Source organism: Rhinolophus ferrumequinum, chromosome 12 (genome assembly GCF_004115265.2).
Source record: "Rhinolophus ferrumequinum isolate MPI-CBG mRhiFer1 chromosome 12, mRhiFer1_v1.p, whole genome shotgun sequence".
NCBI lineage: Eukaryota > Metazoa > Chordata > Mammalia > Chiroptera > Rhinolophidae > Rhinolophus > Rhinolophus ferrumequinum.
The window spans coordinates 47,044,530-47,059,482 of record NC_046295.1 but is presented as its reverse complement, the minus strand read 5'-3'; the positions used below and the strand labels follow the sequence as shown (position 1 = coordinate 47,059,482).

The window sequence follows — 14,953 nt, the reverse complement described above, 5'->3', positions numbered from 1 at the left end:
ATGTAGACTCTTGTTTGGTGTTAGTGCTGAGCCTAGAGTGACTCAGCAAAAGTCTCAAGAGTACCCTGAGGCCAGTTGCTGCCCACCTGGGGCCCGTGGACTCCAGTAGTTTTCCAAGAAAGAGTGCAATGTGGCTGCTCACACAGAAAGTGCCTCTGGGGGTGTGGGAGTTGGGTAGGGTAGTGTGCCAGCTGAGTCAGCAGGGCAGAGCTCACCAGGCCAATCAAAATCAGATTTGGCCATAAGCATAGGGGGTGGGCTCAACACAAGAAAGATGGCACCTGCCTGCTGGCTACGCAGGGGGAGGACCTCCTCAGAGAAAATGCCTACTCCTCCAGCCCTTCTTCCGAAGCCACACATCTCAGTCTGTCTCCTGTAGGTCTTCAAGGCCTCCTGAATCACCCTTCCTCTGCTGGAGACCCAGGTGAGTGCCTGTGAGCGAGTCGGTGCACAGGCCACTTACATCTGTGTTTGCTGCAGCTTTCTGTCTCATCCGAACGGTTGGAATCCATACTGTTTTTCACAGCCAGGTGTTGCAGGGGCTCTTCTTCCTGGCACCGGTCCAGATTCTCGGCTGCCATAGGGATGTTTGGGGCCCGTTCCCTCCAGCCCTCCTACCAGTCTTGACTTAGCTGCTGCTTTATATTTTTAGTTGTAGGACTTTTGTTCGGCTAGACTTAAGGTGGTTCTCCAGGTTGACTGTTCTATAGTTTAATTGTAATTTAAATGTGTTCATGTAAGGATGCAGCCAGAGCGTTTATCTACTCTGCCATCTTGGATCTCCTTATGATATCTTTAAGGGTAGCAAATATTGAACAATCATATAAATGACAGCTGGCTTCTGTGTCTTCAGAATTGGAGTTTGACTTGGCTTAAATATAATAATGAAAGGGGTCTTTTGCATGGGGAGACATTAATACTATGTAAGGTAATGGGCAAATTGCAGCAAAATAGCACAGATTAAAATGTCACTTAACATTAGTGGTAAAAGGGAAACCAAGCTACATGTGTCTGTGTTCTTGACCTAAACAAAAAAGGTGGTGTGGTGAAGTCAGGGAAATACTGCATATTGTACTTCCTCTCTTAGAGGTTAACATTAAATTAAACATGTTAAAGTCAGAAAGTCTTGCATTAAAGAATCCTGTTTAAAATTGTTTAATCCAGCCTTTTCCCTATCTTCTTTCACTTAACTATTCGTCAAGGTAATGTTGTATCCAATGAACACATTTTGGGAAAAGTGCACTTAGCAAACCTCCATTTCTCTGGTATTGCAGGTGGTATTCTATTCTCTGGAATTTCATCTTTCTTCCTCAGCTTATGAAGAGCCTACCATTCCTTCTGGGCTCAGTTCTGAAGTCTTAAGCTTTGCCAACCAGTGATTGCTTTACTCTCAGCTATTTAACCTTTAAATAACCTATTTAACTATAGACTGTTGTATTTTGTTCCTCTCATTCACCTTAATGTTTTGGTGGGTTTGTTTTCTGCTCTGAAATTTTCTTGTCAGTTACTTAAATAACATTGTGTTTCTTCTCAACTTTTGTGTCTCTTTCCTCTAATCAACCATTAGCAACCATTCCTTCAGAAAGTAAACATTTATTGAATATCCAGATTCTTTTGTAGTTAACAGTACAGCATTAAATAAAGTACTGGCCATATGACATGTAGTACTGTCCATATGACATAGTAGAATGTAGGGAGACAGACAATAAAACACGTACAAGCCTGTTAGGTAGTGACAGTGCTTTGGTGAAAAGAAGAGTAAGGAGGCTGGTTCAGGAAAAGTGTTCTTATTTTTGAAGGCCTCCATGAGAAGGTGCCATTTAAATAGTGACTTGAAGAATATCTGGGAGAGTGAATAACTTTCCGGGAAGACGGACAATGAATATGCCCTGTAACGTGAGTGTCCTGAGTGTGTTTAGAACAAAGGGAGTTCAGTATGACTGGGCCAGGTGAGCTAGGGAGAAAGTGGTTTAGGGAATGTGGTTGGAGAGAGGGAGGCAGGGTAGTGGTTTAGGTGTTTGATGTGGAGTACTTAACACCCCAGTGTTTGTGTTTGCTCTCAGAGTTTCTGGTTTACTACTTCTGGGGTTGGAGAAGAATTGCATTTCTAACAAAGTTCCAGGTGAGACCTACTGGACTAGGCGACCAGGGTGGAAGCAGAGTGACTGTTAGGAGGTAATAATCTTGGTGAGAGATCGTATGGGCTCAGGCTGGGTTGGTAGCAGTGGAGGTGGTAAGAGGTAGACAGATTTGGAGTATGTTTTGGAGGCACAGCCGGGATGATTTTACTGACAGATACAAGTGTGAAGGTAAGAGCAAGAGAGGTATCAAGCAAGGCAAAAATGTAGAGGGGCACATACGGGGAGGAGTGGAAATCAGAAGTTTAGTTTTGACATGTTAAGTGGGATGTTCTTGATTGGCATATAAGTGCAGGTAAGGAGAAGGCAATTGGAAGACGGTTCAGCTGTGGACAACTTACGCAGTTGCCTGTGTATGTAGCTAGTAATTAAAGCCCAGGAACTAGGTCAGTGGTTCTCAACCAGAAGCAATTTTGTCCCCCAAGGGACTTTTCGCAATGTCTGGACACAATGGGACTGCTATTGGCATCAAGAGCAAGTATTTCAAGAAAAATAAAAGCTGTCAGTTTTTCAAGGTGTGGGCCCAAAACTGGCCCCGTGTCATTTCTCCCATATTCTAATGGTCAAGCAGTTTTAGCTTGCCCAGCTTTAGGAGTCATAGGCCCCGCTGCTTGATGGGTAGAATGTCAAAGAATTTATGAATTTGTGACTATTGTAATCTACCATACAGTATGGTCTCAAAAGGGGGAAAATGTCGGAGGAGCACATTTTTCTTCAGTGTTCACTTTTTTCCTGATGAAGTAGTGACTTAACTGCTTGTTGAATATTGTAGAAGGAACTAGGTACAGTTGGCTGAGCCCTTTTTCCTTGGGAAAGTCTCTCCAAAAGGTAGCATGCATTCTAGCCTGCTGTCCTAGCATTTAATAAGTTTAGTGAGATAGGCTCGGCTCTTGTGAAAAAGGCCTGTGGTTTTCTTTTTTGCTAAAAATTGTAATATAGATTAACAATTTACTATTACAACCATTTTAAGGTGTATAATTCAGAGGTATTAGGTACATTCACAGTGTTGTGCAACCATCATAATCCTCCAGAAATTTTTCATCGCCCCAAAAGAAAATACCATAGCCATTAAACAATCACTTACCATTTCTCCCTTCCCCCAGACCCTGGCAACCGCTGCTCTGCTTTCTGACTCTGGATCTACATATTCTGGATTATTTCATATAAATGGAATTACGGAGTATGTGACCTATTGTGTCAGGTTTCTCTCACTTAGCATATTTTAAAGGTTCGTCTATGTTGTAGTATGTATCAGTACTTCATTCCCTTTTATGGCTGAATACTCCTCCATTGTGTGGATGTATACCACATTTTATTCATCTGTTGATGGACACTTCCGTTATTTGGATATTGTGAATAGTACTGCTATAACATTGGTGTATAAGTACCTGATTTGACCTGACCAAGGATTGGGGAGGGTGGAATGAAACCCTGGTGGGGGTTAAGAAGGAAGACCTATTAGAGCCCAAGACTTAAGATTCACATACTTAGGAGGGGTTCATAAGCTACTCCGCTGTCAGAAAAACAGGAGTGAGAGTTTTTGTCCTATGGTCACACTCCCTCAGACTCCAGGGAATGACGAGCTAACATTTGTTGAACAGTTGATGTGTCCAGTTTTGGTCTCAGCACTTTGCATGTATTATATCAGTTCTTACAACCTTATGGGGCAGGGGGTCTCCCCGTTTTATAGGAGGAAAATGTTTAACTGGAACTTCTCCAGTGGTGGGGAGTAGGAGGAGGCAAGATGGAGAGTCCTGCCAGAGGGGGTGGTGACTGGTATTTGCAGGATTGAGATCTTTCATTGGTATCTATTTTGAGCCACTACAAACAGTTCTGGCCTGGCCCTTCTTCCTGGGTCATCGAGGCTGGGCAGGGGTGTGGTCAGGGCGGGATGGGGAGCCGCATTCCACTGCCTTTGACCCAGGGATATGACCCTTGGCTGCTGAAGTGTTCTCAGGACTTGGAGAGCCCTTTTTGCTTACTGTGTCCCCCTCTGCCGCCAGAGGGCAGTACTGGCTCACTTTGTCCTCCCTGTGGCCGTTTTTTGGGGAACATGACCAAGGTAGCCAACCTCACCAGACTTAAGGCCATTGTTTTTTTTTAAACAAGTATTTTCTAATGCCCCCTCACCATCTTGAAGTGCAACTATTTGCTAATAAAGCTTACCCAAGCAAATAATACATATGATGCCTAACTAAAGGACAAAAAAGGGAAAGTAACTTGTCATAAATGAATGGCTTTCGATATGTAATGCTTGGAGGTGGCTACACTAGACATACACAATGGAGTAGTTGGGTGCTTGTGCCTGTCGATGGATCACTGAATGAACACTACAAACGCAGGTGGATGTAGGTGTGTTGTATTCATGACAGAAAGACACCGTGGTTTTTCTGAAGTGATAAACAACTCTTGGTAAAGTTAAAAATAAAATGGAATACAGTTGTCCCTTTAGAGAGAGAATGTTGCAGGCTTGGCAATTTCAGTGGATATTAAAACTGCAAAAAAAATTTTATATATAAAATAGAGTTAGATTCTGTGCTCGCTCCTATAATTATAAACAAGTTTTTTCATTTGGTCCTACATGAATGTCCAGTGGGACATTTGAAAACCAATTCTTTTTTGTGAAGGACCACCTTCACTGAGAACGCTGGCCTGTGCCAGAGAAGATGAGATGCCTGATCTTTTCACCCGAGTGTAAGTGACCGGAGAGCCAGGGCTTTGTGTTCCAGGTCCTCAAATCCTCCAGAGTGGCCCTCACAGTACCCAGTATGGACTCACTGAGGACAGTGGACTGATTGAGTCCTTTCTCTGGCTGGGAGTGACTCTGATCCAGCTGGAGCATGTTGACTGGACCCTAAATATGAGGACTGATATAAACTGAAGCCGGGCAGGAGGTGCCCCCGATAGTCTGGCCTCCACAATTCCTTAGGCAAGGTCTGTTCACCCAGAAGGGTCCTTTAATCCCACGGGCACCCCATACGGGTATTCTATTTGTAGTTCCCAGGACAAAAACTGCATGTCCTTGTGAAAGAAAACAGGTGATTAGTTCCAAAACTTTCTGGCCAGAGCCAACCAGTGCCCCTGCAGAGTGGCTGGGTCCTGCGGTCCAGGTTAGCATAGATGGATAAGGAGCCGTCTTCTGGAGCCCCATGGGAGAAGGGCTCAAACCCAGCCCATGCTGGCCAGAGTGCAGCTTCCCTAGCTGGTGCCTAGTAAGCTGCCTGCCAGCAACGCACCATCACCTCCAAGCTCCCGTGCAGCCTCACGGGCCAGCGGCCACTGGCACGTCGCTGCCCATCAGAAGGTTTAGTTTCACGTCTGGGCCTTAGCAGCTCTGGCGTCCTTCCTTGCATGCCAAGTGTGCATCACTGATGGCTTTTACAGCAGGAGGGCAAGTGCGCTGATCTCCTGTTTTTCGGCCTGGTCTCAAAGAGGTCTCTAAAATAGGGACGGGCAGACTGGGTCAGCGAGTCCCACACTTCATTCACTCAAGTTCCATTTTTGCAGTTTTCTATATTCGTGAACTACATAGGCTTTTTATTTACTCAATCTTGAAATGACCAAAGGACAGAGGATTAGGTGTGTGGTATGAAATGACTTGCTGCTGAGTGGTCAATTTTGGACACATTTATGCTCCAAAGACCAATATCCAAGGGATGCCAAGGATATCCAAGTTTCATTTATTTGTCTGAAGGCAGCATGATCAAGAGAATTCTAAGTAAGGTAATGGTTTCAGCATCGATTATATAATATCCTTTGATCATCTGATTGGATCATATGAATTTAAATTTCAATTGGAGCTTTACTTGCAGTTTCCTCTCCTCTGAATGTGCCAGAGCATGATGACAAGAATATCACAAAATTCCCAAAAATACACCTGAACAAGCATATCACACATTGTGGTTTGATCACCCTAACTAGAATTTAGGATACAGTATCAGCAAGGTTGCTGGAACATGGTTTGGGATAGAATAGAAATTTATGCCTAAGTCTTTTCTGTACCACTGATATGAAATGACTTACATTTCATTTTAAAACTTTCAAAATTGTAGCAATTATCTCTGAAAGATTTTTGTCCACACTGATTTGGATGAAATTTTCTGGAGCTGATGGGGGCTCCAGAATATCGAACTGGGATTGCAATAACTCAGGGGGCATAAAATGTCCTTTTCTTTGGAGTAAGCGTTCAGAGATGACCTCAAATGACCCACTCAGATGGACCACAAGGAGCTTCACCTCAGCCAGCTTCTCTTCCTTCCCCGGCTCAGCACACTTCCGAGGTGCGCCATCTTTTCCTCGCATTAAGATATCTCTGTATACTTTCTTCAGAGCTGAACAGGCTAGAACCACATGCTGTCCTGTGGCTACATCTCTGTTAAAAAACAAAACAAAAGGGCAGGGGAAGAGGAGGTGCTAAAGAATAAAGACATTTAAAATACTTGATGTCAATTCTAGGTTGTAGTCCAGGCCTACTTTCCTGCCAGTGGAAGGTGTTACAAAATGGCAGTCAAGTATCAAGCAGTCCTAGCTTTGAGGTAAAGATCTACTAGTGAACTGACCCATCTTGGGCAAGGTACGTACCTCCCTGAGCCTCAGGTCCCCCCGTTAAAGGGGGCTACTTGGAAGATCTGCCCATAGAACTGTAGTAAGGAAAAAGTTAATCAAGATGCTCGCTAAGAGTTGACTCGGCTCCTGATGATACAGGATGTGGCTCACGTGCAGCATGCTATCCTTTTTTGTGCACTTTGTATATACTGTTCTAAGTGCCACCCGTGCTTCATCTCGTTAATTCCTCGCAATAATCTGTGACTAGGAACTATGTTTCATCTTCGTTTTTCAGATGAAGAAACAGGCTTACGGAAGCCAAGTGGCTAACCAAGACTGGAGCTGTCTAGGTTTATCTCCAGGACCAGACTAAATGACACGTCCGTAGCTGGTTAAAATCATTGTTGATTATTTGATAGAAACACATTCCACTTCTGGAATCCTTTATCATCAGTCAGTTGTGATTTCAAGGGTGTATTTTTTCCCTATACTTTCTGATGGGTCTGTTTTACTCACTGGCTTATGTCAAGGCCTGATGCTCTTACCTTAATAAAATGTCATGCAAATTGCAGAGCCATGGAATCCTGTCCTGAAATTAAAGCAGACACAAAATGACTTTTCCAGGTATTGTTTGTACAGAAGCATAATCATGTTTGTCTATGCTGAGGTCCAGAGAGATCTTGGTGGTTTTGAGAAGTAGGCCATACACAAGGCTTAGGGGTCAAGTCACTCGGCAGTTAAGCAACAGAAACATTTTCCTGGTTCAGACACCAGGGGCTTTTTTCACAATAATAAAAGTTGCCCAGTATTTATCTCCCCCATCTTAATTTCCCTGTTGTATATATGTTTTCCCTGGCTCTAATGTGTTTACAAATCCCCTTTTATTGTATTGCATGATTCTGTAGGTGCCTCTGATGTGAAATGCAGGGAAGTTTTCACAGAAACCTTTATGTTAGCTTTCCTCGGTCCTTTCTTCATATCCTCCAACATCAAAATTCTCCTCGGATTAAAAGCATTGTGAGAAATTTTTATTTTTCCAAAGAGAAGACAGAAGTTTACATAGGACACCCACCTACAGTGTTTCACACAAAAAAATCTTCCTGAGACATGTTCTTTCCTCCTTCCTGGGGTAAATACTGATTGGCCATAATACATTTTATAAAAGAAACATCTTTATTATGAAAATTTTAAACATACAAAAGCAGACAAAATAGTACAAAACAAACTCCTGTATAATCATAACATAGCTTCAACAATTTTCAACTCAATCTTGTTTTATGTCCCAACCATTTCCCCATGTGTACCCCACCCTATATTTTTGTGTTCTGGACACATGATACATTTTAAAATGTTACTGCTTTTACATATTTGATTACTACCATTTTATTGAGGATTTTTGCATTTATATAATTGAGACTTGTATAGTCTGTATTAAATTTTGGTATCAAGGTTATACTATCCTTATAAAATGAGTAGAGTAGCTTTCCCTCTTTTTCTATTTTTCTGTATTGTATGCCATCTGTTATTGTTACGGAGTAAATGTTTCTCTCTCCCAGAATTCCTGTGTTGAAGCCGTAACCCCCGAATGTGATGGTATTTGGAGGTAATTAGGTTTAGATGAGATCATGAGGGTGGAGTGCTCATGGGATTAGTGCCCTTATAAAAAGACCAGGAAGCTAGTGCACACTCTCTCCTGCCAATCCCCACGTGAGGATACAGTAAGAAGGCAGCGGCCATTTGCAAGCCAGAAAGAGGGCCCTCATCAAGAACCTGACCATGTTAACATCCAGGTCTTGGACTTCCAGACTCCAGAACTGTGAGAAATATCTATTGTTTAAGCCAACCATCTGGGCCTGGGTCCTTTTTTGAGGGGATATTTCTTGATTATAGATTGAATTTCTTTAATAAGCATCATTGTATTCAGGGCTTCTATACTTGATTCAGTTTTGGTAACTGCAACGCTGTAGATAGCAGGAAGAATGCTCTAGAATTGGACCTACTAATGGTTTACTGATTCAGGTCCTTCAGGGCAGGACACAGGGAAGAGAGTGAGATAGTGGGGGCACAACTGGGCATGAGCCAAGTTTATAGTAAGTGAAAGCAACAGTGCTGGTCGTTGGCCAGTTCCATTTCTTCCTGTCCTTTGGACACACTTGACATGTGGGCCTGGCTGGGATCCCAGCTCAAAGTTGCTCTGTGGACCGAAACCTCAGCCCTGCCCTCATAGTGTCTCCTGGGCTACAGCTAGTTAAGCCAACGAATCCACAGTTTGTAACTCTGGCTTCAGAGAGACCCTCTATGAAATGGCCTCATGGTGTTGCATGCAGGAATGAAGTGCTAGTCATACATTCCTTCTCTCATTCATTCATTCACTCACAAATATGCCACAAGTATTCTCTGACATTTACTGTGTGTCAGGCCCTGGGATACACAGGGGTTAATAGAAATGGCTAAAGTCCCTGCCCTTTTGGCAGTAAAATCTAGTTGCAGAGATAAATATTAATCAAATTCTCACACCATTAAATGCCAAGTTGCAACTGGGACAGTGGCAATAAGGGATGAGAGTTTATTATAGGAGGTTTTATTTAAGTAGGTCAGGGAGGACTTCCTTAAAGAAGAAGCACAGGAGCTAAGATGTGCAGGATGAGCAGGCTTAACTCAGTGATAAGAGGAAGGAAGCACCTTCCAGGCAGTAGGACTAGCAGATGCAAAGGCCCTGGGGAGGAACATAGCAGTAGAAGGGACTGAGTGCCTGGCACCTAAAGAGTAGAGTGGGGTAGGGTCAGTCTGTTCTGACCACGGACATTTAGGACTTTAGTTGTTTGGTCTTTACCCTGAGATTGGTGGGAAACTTCCAAAGGGCCAGATTTGAATTTGCAAAGATCACTGTGGCTGGGGGTGGATGCCACAGTCTGGTGATGGTGGTAGGCTGATCGAACCTGAGAAGAGAAGATGAACTTCTCCACATATGAGGCTCTCTCAGGGATTATATTCTGCAGATAAAAATTCTTCAACAAAGTGTTCTGGCAGATCCTGCCCAAGCTGGGGCAGAGGGCGGGTGCAGCATCACTCCTGACGCTGAGTTGAGAGAGAAGTTCGGGGCCAAAGTTAACATACATGGAGACCTCACTGTGCGTCTGGCTTGTGGAACGCTGTCCATGTTATGTCACAACTCAGGAACTGAACTACACCAAGTGCTGCAGAGATCCCAACCTATGTCACCCAGCTGGAGCATTCGTGTTGGAAATAGCTAACATTACCTGATCATTCAGTGGAATCCCTTTTCTCATCTTCATTCGATTTTCCTCCGGGTGAAAGTCATCTGCATCATAGAATGTCCATCCTAGCTTTAAGGACAAAGGGAAGAAAAGGCACATGTGGCAGGTAGGGCTGCCCTCTCCTGCCACCTTCTTCGCCACCCACAGCCTGAGGGCAATCCTCCAGCTGCAGGAGGAAGGACGCCTGCAATGCCACTTCACATCCCCGCCCACGCGGCTGCTGCAGCTCCTTTTTTCATTCATCACTACAGGTAATCACCAAGGAGAAAGACAAAATGGCTCCACTGGGTTTCACAAGCCCTGTGGAGGTACCTGTGGTGTTTTACAAACCACTACAGGCCAGAAGAGAGGGAAGGGAAATGGAGAGAAGCAGTGCCATGGAACTCGTACCCGGAAGGCATTAGAACACGTTACCTCGCATGCCAGCAGGGCGCCCACGGTGGATCTGTGGAGAAAACACAGATGTTCAAACGACTGCCCTTTCTCGGCCTGCGCGGCGCCTCCCTCCATCCAAGGATGGCTGCCCGCGGTATTAAAACACCAATAAACTTAGAATATTGAAGCAGTGAGAGTGATGCTCTTGACCCTCGAGTCTAGAGCATAACTTTTCTTCAGGAATTTAAATAATTATCCACTTACCAATTATTTTTTCCCCATAAAGCAAGACATAAGATCTCATTAAAGTCCTGAACTTCTTTCTGAAATTTTTTCATCCCTGTCCTATAGATGTTTATTTTTTGAGAAAAATACTGAATTAATAAAGCGATCAAACAAACCTTGAAACATTCTCGACTCCTCTCTCCCTCTCTCATACCCCTACATCCAGTCCATCAACACATCTTTTTGTTGGCTCTACCTTCAAGATACCTCCAGCATATGACCACTTCTCTTCACCTACATTGTTTTTCTGATCTCACCTCCCACTCAGCCATTCCCTCTACCTATTGATGCCCTTTCTCCAGCTATCCATGTGGCTTATTCCCTCACTTCTCGTAGGTCTTACTCAAATATCACTTCCTTAGAGGAACTTTCTTGACCATCCTGCCTGGCATTTTGTTCCACTTCCCTTCCTTTATTTTCCCCTAGAGCACCGATCACCACCTGGCACATTATATTACATGTACTTATTCACTTACTGTCTGTCTCCCATACGAGAATATAAACTCTTCGAGGGCAGGAATTTCATCTGTTCTGGTCATTATATCACTGACATAGTGTAAGGATTGAGCTCAATAAATATTTACCGAATGCATGAATACAATAACCATAATTATAACCATATAAATCATCTGGTTCAGACCCTCCTCTGTTCCATGGCAGAGAGGGGTACTGCCCAAGCTCACACAACCAGCAGCAGTAGACCCAAGACCTAGGGCTCTGGGTACATCTCACCAGAGAAGCAGTCATACATTCTCCAACTTCTCAACTCATACAACAGTTAGGGAGTTTCAGACTCCACGTCTTATTTTCATTTCAGTTAAGGTTTCCCAAAATTATTTTAACGTCTCAAGATTGGAAGCTAAAAAAGGCCACAATTGTTTTGGAAAGCTAAATCTACCTACCGGCAGCAAGAAAGAGCCTAATAATATACACCTGACCACATGGGCAGTTTCTGATTCAGAATACTACAGGCCTTTGAAGATTATCCTATTTTAGTTTAGTTCCGTCTTTTACTGTCTCTGGTGGAAAGCTGCAGTAGCTCTTTCCTGATAAAGGGCACAGTTAGATTTTGGTCTAATCAGGAAGCCAAAGGCTAGCGCCCTCAGCCCCCAAGTTGGCCAGACGAGACTGGGCAGAGGTTTTGCGGTAGCCAGTGTTCCTCTTTCCTCCCAAGCCTGCAGGGGCCTCCCTCCGTATTAACAGCTTTAGCTGATAAACACTGATCAGAGAAAGGGGAAAACAATCGACCAGGAAGCTTAAATTCACGTTCCGAAATCTAATCAGAAAAAGGCCAGGGCCTCGCGATGAGGGAGCTGCTGCTCTGCCCAGCCTGACAAAGGTCGGCAGGAGCCTAGGACCAGGTTTGTCCCCGCGCTTCGAGCCCTGCACCCCAAACGAGCACTTGTGACCGCCCCAGCCGCTCCTGGTGCTAGCAGAACCTTTTACTCCATTTGCGCCCCAGCAGGCACCTCTTTCAAGGGACTTTCGATAGAGCCTCTCCGGGTATAGAGACCCCGGGTCTCGGACGTGGTCCCGGGCTAGGTGCCCCTGGGGAGCAGGTTGGAGGGTGGGGAGAGGGAGCAGGTGCCCCGGGCTTCAGTTTCCTCACTTGCAAACAGGAGAGGGATCTCCCCAGGGCCTAACCGTCGCCGCGGGCCCGGAACGGAGACCCGTCTGGCCGCCACCGCCCCGCGCCGCCTCCTCCCCGACGCGCCCCGCGTCCCCGGCCCGGGACCTACTTCCCCGAGCCGCTCACGCCCATGACCAGCAGCGCGCCGGGCGCCGCCATGGTCCCCAGTCCCGCTCCTTCCCGCCGTCTCCCGGGGCCCGTCTGCCACGCCTTCCGGCCGCGGAGGGCGGAGGAACACGCGGGCGGGACGAGTCGTCCCCGCCGCCGCAGCTTGTCCCCCTTCACCCGCCTTCACCGCCCTGCACCCGCCGCGTCCCCCGCCCGCCTCCCGGAGCCCCTCCACCTGCTCTCCTCCCTCGTCCCTGGGCTGCAGGTCTTACTCTCCTGCGCCGCCTCCACAAATGGGAGTAGCTTTTATTTACTTAAAATATTACTATAAAAAGAATAAGCAGAAAATAAATTCACACTGTCCCACACCATGTGGCAATCAGCGTCCATTCCCAAAATGATCCCCGTCCCGCATAGATGGTTATGAATATTTTATGAAATTGGGATGTGCTGTACATAGTGGTTTGCAACCTGGCAATTTGTCACAGCAATATGAGGCGGACATCTTTTGGACCGTGGTGGCACATGTCATGGCTGTATGGCTCTGCTATATAATCCGGCTCCTGTTCTCGGGTAAATTACTGAAGGGGAAGGAGAACCTCTCTGAAGGGCCCATTTGCTTTAAAACAATACGTTAATTATATGTCATTTAAAATATTTGATTTAAAGCATTTCCAACGACATTCTGCCCGACCTTTGTTACCTTAGTTTGTTACTTGGTGTCCTCGAAAACAATAAAGCTGACATAAAGCATTTATTTAATCAATAGTTCAATTACCCTTGCACTGACTCTGCTTTTCCGTACTTAGCCAGAGTGGGTGACACTTCAGGGTTCCTGGATAGGGTTGTGCAGATGGAGAAATTAAGACCTGGAGAGAGGAGGTGACTTGTCTGAGGTCTTATACTTCAGTTGTGGCCAGTGACCATGTTTTGAATATCTACCAGCAGCAGGACTCCAAGGATGAATCTTACCCTCCAGGTGCCCCCAGGCCGGTAGGGGGATAGATGTGTATCTTGTGCTCTGCTTTACCAGCTCAGGTAAAAAAAGAAAAGTTCTTATTTCTTTCAGTGTCCAAATCATAATGATTAGCGGAAAGTCTGGTTTTTCTCTCCACATTTCCCTGCCAAGATCTGTCCAAGGGCCTCAACTTTGCTGTACTAGTGGGGGTGGTAACAGGAAACAGGACACTCAAGGGGTCGTTGCAAAGGTTTTAACAAGGGGGCTATTTACAGAGATGAGGAGGGTGTCAGTATAAGCAAGAAGGGGCAATGTCTTAGTCCCAGTAACTGAGGGGAGGTGTGAAGGGGCAACGGGAGGGAGCCTTCCTGGTGTGTGTGTACAAGCTTTATGGGTGGAGATGTCTTAGAGAGACAGACACCCCTTGTTGGCCCAACAAAGAGGGAATCAGGAGAGGAGATGAGCTCCCCTTGCCTTCTCTTGCCCTCTGATCTCCTGCTAGTGACCAAACCCCGCTGAGCCAACCCCACTGGAAGGCAGAGACCTAAGCAGTCTGTCGAGTTGGCGCAAGCATGCCAATCTCCTGGACACAAGCAGGGAAGAGAAGGGTAGAGAATGTATGTGAGAGGGCAACGGAATTACATCCAGCACTTTTGCTCTCAGTTGTCAGTAAAGAAATCCTCCTGTGCGACCAGGAAAGCAGAACTCAGAGGTGCCCCTAAGAACTGAATTTCGCACTTTTTTTTTTTTTTTTTGACTTCCAGAGAGTGCCACCTGTGGCTCTGGTTGTCTCAGCTGTGATTCATGGGCAACCCTGAGGCTGAACATTGGGCTGGTATTAGGTCCTGCTTGTCTACCGTGTTTCCCCGAAAATAAGACCTAGCCAGACCATCAGCTCTAATGCATTTTTTGGAGCAAAAATTAATATAAGACCCAGTCTTATATTACATTATATTATGTAAGACCTGGTCTTATATTACAGTAAAATAAGACCGGTTCTTATATTAATTTTTGCTCCAAAAGATGCATTAAAGCTGATGGTCTGGCTAGGTCTTATTTTCGGGGAAACATGGTAGGTAGTACAGGAGCTGCTATACTAGCTGAGGCACATGGTGCCTTGGAAACCCGAAGAGATCCTCGGTGAGGTCCTGCTTCCTGTGTGTGTTGTTATAGTGCATAGCTCTGGGACAGGGAGGATAGCATGAGGGCGTGCTGCTTTGGGTCATCTGGAGACAGCTCTCCATGCAAGAAAGCTGCTGTTCACGTGGCCAATAATGAGAAAGGGTGTCTGAGAGGAAGCACTTAAGAGGAAACTGGAAAGTATTTCATTTCCAGCATGCTCCTGGTTTTCCATCTGTAATCATCTCAAACTTTCTCACCTTTTCTCTAGTCTCAGATTACCCTCCACCCACAGCCTCCTTCACTCGCCACAGATAACTTACTTCAATTCCCCATTGGCAGAGACAAAAGCAACCTCAGCTTCCTCCCACCATTCTGTTAAGATGGAGATGCTGCTAAAAGTTTTGGGTCTTAGGACTCTTTTTCACTCTTCAATTATTGAGGACTCCAAAGAGCTTTGGTATTTAGGGATGATATATATTGATGTTTACTGTTTTAAAAATTACAACTGAGAAAC

General features: G+C 45.2%; 1 protein-coding gene across 4 annotated transcripts; it reads right to left on the bottom strand.

Moving 5' to 3' along the window:
- Positions 1 to 5,961: 5,961 nt before the first annotated feature.
- Positions 5,962 to 12,484, bottom strand: IDNK (IDNK gluconokinase). Of its 4 annotated transcripts, none has more exons than XM_033122129.1 (5): positions 12,361 to 12,484; positions 10,376 to 10,406; positions 9,944 to 10,030; positions 7,229 to 7,272; positions 5,962 to 6,510 (listed from the first exon to the last, which is right to left on the bottom strand). In XM_033122129.1, the coding sequence occupies exons 1-5, from the start codon at positions 12,408 to 12,410 to the stop codon at positions 6,165 to 6,167; spliced, it is 558 nt and encodes a 185-aa protein (XP_032978020.1). In that variant the 5' UTR covers positions 12,411 to 12,484; the 3' UTR covers positions 5,962 to 6,164. The 4 variants fall into 4 exon arrangements, with proteins under 4 accessions (XP_032978020.1, XP_032978021.1, XP_032978019.1 ...); XM_033122130.1 differs by having other exon boundaries at positions 9,944 to 10,026; positions 12,361 to 12,460; XM_033122128.1 differs by having other exon boundaries at positions 10,376 to 10,481; positions 12,357 to 12,455.
- Between the last annotated feature and the right edge of the window lie 2,469 nt (positions 12,485 to 14,953).